The sequence below is a fragment of the Arvicola amphibius genome, chromosome 11, assembly GCF_903992535.2.
Source record: "Arvicola amphibius chromosome 11, mArvAmp1.2, whole genome shotgun sequence".
NCBI lineage: Eukaryota > Metazoa > Chordata > Mammalia > Rodentia > Cricetidae > Arvicola > Arvicola amphibius.
In genome coordinates, this window is record NC_052057.2 from 99,299,257 (window position 1) to 99,305,256 (window position 6,000).

At 52.8% G+C, this 6,000-nt stretch overlaps 1 protein-coding gene across 1 annotated transcript in view; it reads right to left on the minus strand.

The window, feature by feature from the left end:
• Gabbr2 (gamma-aminobutyric acid type B receptor subunit 2) overlaps nucleotides 1–5,552 on the minus strand; it is a 347,946-nt gene extending 342,394 nt beyond the window's left edge. Inside the window, 1 exon segment of the mRNA XM_038348048.1 lies at nucleotides 5,235–5,552. Within this exon segment, the coding sequence (XP_038203976.1) occupies nucleotides 5,235–5,552 (318 nt within the window).
• Between the last annotated feature and the right edge of the window lie 448 nt (nucleotides 5,553–6,000).

Genomic DNA, 6,000 nt, shown 5'->3' on the forward strand with positions numbered 1-6,000 from the left:
GCCTGCAGGTACAGGGAGGTACCTGATCTCTGTTCTATCCCTCTATCGGGGACAGAGCTGCAAAGAGCATGTATGGATAGCATCATCTGACCCTCCTGATACACATACCCCTTTATCCAGCTCTGATTTCCTAGTAGGTCCAAATTTCTTCAACTCTGATTTCCTGAGATTGGATGCCGGTAACCTACTCCCCCCCGCCCCTCTCTCTCTCCCCATAACAGGCTGGTATGTGGCACCGGCCTGGCACATTAATGCTGTGTGATTGCCTAGGGGATGAACTCATGACCCAGTTTATGCCAATGCTTTAAGTCTAGAACCTCTGCTGGAGCATTTGGGAGACACCATTATTCATGCTGGATTTCCTGAGAGTGGGCAAAGCTGCAGTTGTGTGAGGCCATCTGCCACCACTCGGGACAGCGTGCCTCACTGTGAACTAGCAAAGGACCAGAGCCAAGACCCAGAGAGGAAGGCATTTTTAAAAACTTTGCTGTGCCTCTGGATACAGACATACCTGAACACAGCTCCAGGTTTTGTTCAGTAATATGAACTATGAGAGTCTGGGTTTCTACAAGAGGAGTCCTAAGCCTGGAACTCACTAAAGCTGCTCAGTGGGAGTATAGCCACGCAAGGTAAGCCAAACCTAAAACGGCTCAGTTCATTCCTCCCCCACCCTAGAATTGAACCCGGAGCCTAACACATGCTGGGCAAACATTTATTTTAAGACAAGGTCACACTAAGTTATCTAGGCTGTTCTGGAATTCACTCTGGATCCCAAGCAGGGATCCAAATGTATGCTCTTCCTGCCACATCCTCCTGAGTAGCTGGGATGGCAGCCTGTGCCACCAGGCTCAGATCTATCTCTTTTTATTTTTATTAATGACTGCATTGGTAGAATTCATATACTGTTAGCGCTCACTCTTTTGGAAGCGCGATTCCAGAATGTGCAGTGCGTCCCTCGGTTGTGCAGCTGTCTCCACTCTCGTGTTCTAGCCTGAGCTGAGGATGATGGGGGTTCTCTCACCCTGCCCTCTTTCTGCTGTTCATAGACACAGCTTACAACCATCTGAGTCCCTCATACAACAAAACACGGGACCAGTGAGATGGCTGAGAGGAAAGGACACTTGTCACAAAGCCTGGTGACCTGAGCTCAATCTCCAGGACCTACATAGTAGAAGGACACAAATGGGTCTCTTAAGTTGTCCTCTGACATGTGCACTGCTGTGCACATAAAAAAAAGCACAGCACACAAGAGAGGAGGTAGTTAGCAAACCTGTTCAAGGCAGGGACATGTAGGAAGGCATGCTGGCCAATCAGGGCGTGTAAGAAGGCACGTCTGTCAATCATTTGCACGTGCTGGTCTTTAAGCTGGATCCCTGCACCATCAGAGTGAGCTTCCTGAGAGCTAGCTGCACACTTGGCTTCTGAGCCTTTGTTTCCAGAACTTGATTTTGTTCGATTACAGCTTGTTTTTTTTTAAAATAATAACAAGTCAGAAATCAGAAATTCAACAGCAGAGAAATGATTAAGTTGTGTGCATGGGACAGAATAGCATACAGTCACTAAAAATCATATTTACAAATAGATTTGAAGACATGGGAAATGCAGATGAGCTAATGTCAGCTGAAAAAAGAAAACATTAAATGCACATGCAGTAGAATCTCAGGTATATAGCATAGTAAACATTGGCAAATGGAATAAATAATCCTACTTATTAGATGCAATAATTTTTGTAAAGGTAGATTATGGGCAATTATTTTCTTTCTGCTTTCTATATCTGTCAGTTTTTCTAAAATAGGCACTAATTAGACCAGACCCACAACCATTACTTTTAGGCATATTCCTTGATGATTATTTTCTTTTACTAATGTGACTACCAGAGAACTCAGCTCATTTTTATCATAAACATAAGCAGTGCAATCCACTGAGCTCACTTTTGTATCTGGACTGCTTTCAGAGCAAAGAATCCAATACTCCAAATGCTACACCCAGCTTTATCTTAAAGTGGGATCTTCAAAGCCTCTACACAGCTTCTGGTACTTCCTCTTGTCTACCCTTTCAGTGCCTTGATTGTGTTTTTATTACATATGTCCTCCTGGAATCCATAAACAAGTGTTTATTGAAGTGACCCAATGCCACACCAAAGAAGAAAAAGCCCAACAGTCCTATGATCTGTTGTGATGCCTCATTGTTATGACCATGGCACTGACAGAGGCTTTGAAAGTTCTAGGCTAGGCTTGGAATACCAAGTACTAGAGATGTTGGTACAAGTTCAAGGCCTGCCTGAGCTACTGAGTGAATTCAAGACCAGCTTGGGCAGCTTGTGGAAACTCTATCTCAAAAATGAAAATGTGGAAAGAAAGCTGGGGATATGGCTCAGTGGTAAAGGCTTTGGCTACAGTATTGCAAAATGGAAAACAGAAAGTTCTGTTTTGCTCATCACAGGAGAGGCTCAACCAGCATCAACACATACAGGAGGCAGGCTGGCCTGTGAGATCAGATAGCACACTGCCAGTACCTCTCATCTTTCTTGCAGGTGGTGGCAACCGAGTCCATCCTGGCTTCCTTTAGTCATTGACTATTGAGGTCATTTGCTAACATCAAATGTCAACAAAGCCAGGAAGGTTTAACCCACTACACCCATCTTCTGACAACAGGGACAGGCCGGCAAGTGTGAAGGCAGCTCTCACAGTCCACAAACACAGCCATCCCTCACTCTGAAATGACGAACACCATTCAGATTGCCCTGGATCCACTGCAAGTTCTCACACTGATTTTTTTCTTCACTCTGGCTCAGAAAAAAAAATGTTAAAGACGAGCTTACATGGGGCAGGGGAAGTAATTATAGCCCCTGGGCACTCTCCCAAATGTGATACCTCCTGCAAGAGATGATACATTGACTGTCAGCCAGAATTCCCTTTTCTAGTGGTAGCCTCCCTGACTCTCTTAGAGATCGGAAAACCAAGCAGGAGAAAGAAGCATTCTTAATATGCTAGCAGTGACTGAGTTATCCCCCCTAAAGCCACAGCATCTTACTGGTGGATCCACACCAAATGAAAGTGCAGGAAGGGAGGCAGACTCATGCATCGAGTGCTTATGGCGTGCCAGACAGAGCACTGGCAGTGGATGGAGCCTGCCGGCATCTCTCTGTCAGCCCCTGGACCACCCCACAGAGAATGTCTAACCACTCCATTGTTGAGCTATGGACACCTGCATTTAGAGAGATTAGAGATTATGTGGCTGGTTCAAGGTCATGGGTGGGGAGGGTAGGGATGGGAATAACCTATTTCTGAGTGTTCAACCCCAAAGCCCCCAAGTCAGGCTCAGTTGACACTAGGCTGGCACCTGCTCCTCTCCTGTTGTCATCTAAGTGTTCCCAACCAACTGAAGTGCCTCTGCCGCATCCTCTTGACTTTGGGCCATCTCACTTAGAAAGTCACCAAAATGCACTAAAAAGAAAAAGAAAGGAAGGAAAGCTTTGGCTCACACCCTGCAACCAAGCACCCATCCCTCTGCTACCACGAGTGGATTCATAAGAAACTTCTCAGGGAGTCTTTTGAAACATTCTACAGGACATAGTCAGGATGCAAGCAGGGCTGCCCCGTCCTCAAATGTTTTTGTCTCCAAAGAACCGGCCTTTCCTTGTTCCTTCCAGAATTATGTGTGGAAACCACAGGAAAGGGTGCCAAGATATGTCTTTATATAAATGAACAGCGCTCTCTATTTGAGTGTGCCAGACCAGTACCCCGAAAGAACTTGAAACGCTCAGGTAAAAATATGAGAGCGCCAGGAACGTCATTCGAAAGTGATTTCACACACGGTTAGCCCTGCACAGCCACCCAGCGTGCCTCTTCCTGAGGCAGAGGACGCCTCTCTGCCTGCAGCAACCTGCGCTCACCGCCACCAACTGCCACCGATTCTTTCACCTTTTATTTACAGAGCAGAACAGCAGGCTGCTTCATCAGGGAAGCGGGGGAGGTAGGGAATGAGATACAATCTACATTCTGCTCTTTTCCTGGAGTTATAAAAAAAATGAGGGTCAGGCAGGGAAGGAAACCCTATCCAGGTTACACCACGTAGCAGGATGCTCCTTCCCTGAGGGGTCTGTCCCGGGGCTCCAGCAGAGGCGCCGCCGGAGAGGAGTCCGGGAAGCCAGGGCCAAGAGCTGCACCTTGGCAGTGCTGGGCGAAGCAAGAGGCGCAAACAGAGCTCACGGTAAAGGAAATCACTGCCCCCTTCAGGCCGCATCTCCCGAGGCTGCGACCAAAGAGAAGGGGCTCCTTGGGTCCGGAAAAACTCGCAAACCCGACCTTGCGCTCACTACTGATAGCTCCTCCAGGCCCTCTCTGTGTCCTAGCCTCAGGGTGGCTGTCAAGGCTTTTTGGAAACCTAGACAGAGGGAGTAAGACGGGGCCTTGGGATGGAAAGGTTTTGGTTCTCTATCTAGCTCTGCTCAGAGAAGGAGACCAGAGGGGAACCCTCTGCTACACTCCAAGTCAAGGCTTGTACGACTCAGATGCCTCAAGTGTACACCTGCTCTGCTGTGCTTGCAGCTGCCGAACAAAAGTGGCAGCGCAGCCGGACACCATCACGAGTACTGGGCAAGACCTGTCAGGCCACTCTATGAGCAACTAACCTTAGGCAGGGAGGGGGGAAGGGGAGTCTCCCAAAACCGCTGGAGCTATGGCTAGCGCTGGGTAGATCCCGGCAGCAGCGCTGCAGAACCTTTGGCCCCAAGACTGCCCGTGGCGCGCGAGGTCTGAGCTGTATACGCGCACCACACAACCAATCTTGCCGGGAGCTCAGGCCCTTAGGGTCCCGGAGCCCTTTGGACCCTAAAGAGCGTCTTGGTTTTCTTGGGGTCTGGGAACAGGCCCCGTAGCCAGCCCAGTTGTGGCTGGCCCATTTTATAGTCAATGCGCCTGTTCTTCCCACTTGGCACCCCATGACCCTAGGAGCAGCACCTGGACAGGGACAACCACCTCAGGCCTTTGGGGGTCCAGCCTATACCGTCTCTACTCCTCTGGTCAAAAGAGACCCCATTCTGCACACACCCACACACACTCCCAGAGGTGGAAGGTTCTTAAAAATCAGGGTCCCATCTGCACCAGCCAAGCCCAGTGGGACCCTGGTGGGCACAGTTCGCGGTGCCCTCGGCCAGCGAGGATCGGACAATCGCGGCTTTACCCCTTCCTCGCCGCCCCCAGCCCCGACGGCACAGGCATCCGGACACTCACCTCGGTGTCATAGAGTCGCAGGTCCAGGAAGTAGGGGCGCAGGAGTGACTCGTTGCGGATCTGCTCGATGGCTAGCTCCACGGCTGGGAGCACGCCGCGCCCGATGCTGCCCTTGGCCACCTCCTTGGTGAGCGGCATGAGGCCCATGATGGAGAGCGGCGGGCTGCTGGGCGGCGGCCGGGGGGCGCCCCGCGCCCAGCCCCAGGCCCCGGGCGCCAACGACAGCAGCAGTGACAGCAGCAGGGGCAACAGCAGGCGCGCGGGCGGCGGCGGCGGCGGCGGCGGCCGGGGCTGCCCGGAGCTCGGCGGGGAAGCCATGCCGCGCCGCGGGCTGCGGGCGCCAGCTCACTCGGCCCGCATGGCCTGGCCCGGCCCGCCGCCCGGCGCCGAGCTCTGCCCGCGGCTCCCGCGCAATGGCGCCGGCACGGGCCCCGGCTCGGCTCCGGCTCCTGCTCGCTTAGAACGGCCGCGGCGGCGGCGGCGCCCGTGACGGATCAATCACGCCGGGAAGGGGTGGGAGCGAGCAGAGTGCGGGAGGCGGGGAGCCAGCGAGCGAGCGAGCGAGCGAGCGCCGAGGGGGCCGAGTCTCTGCGCGCCTCTCTCCAGCGCGGCCGCCCCGCACCCGGCCGCCTCCTCCCGCCCCCGTGCGCGATCGCAGCGCTTTCCTGCCTCGAGCTGCGGGCCGGCGGACCCTGGAACCCAGCCGGGGAAGGGAGGGCGGCGGGAGACGCGCAAGGCGAAGGCGAGGCTGCTGAGCGGCGGCTCG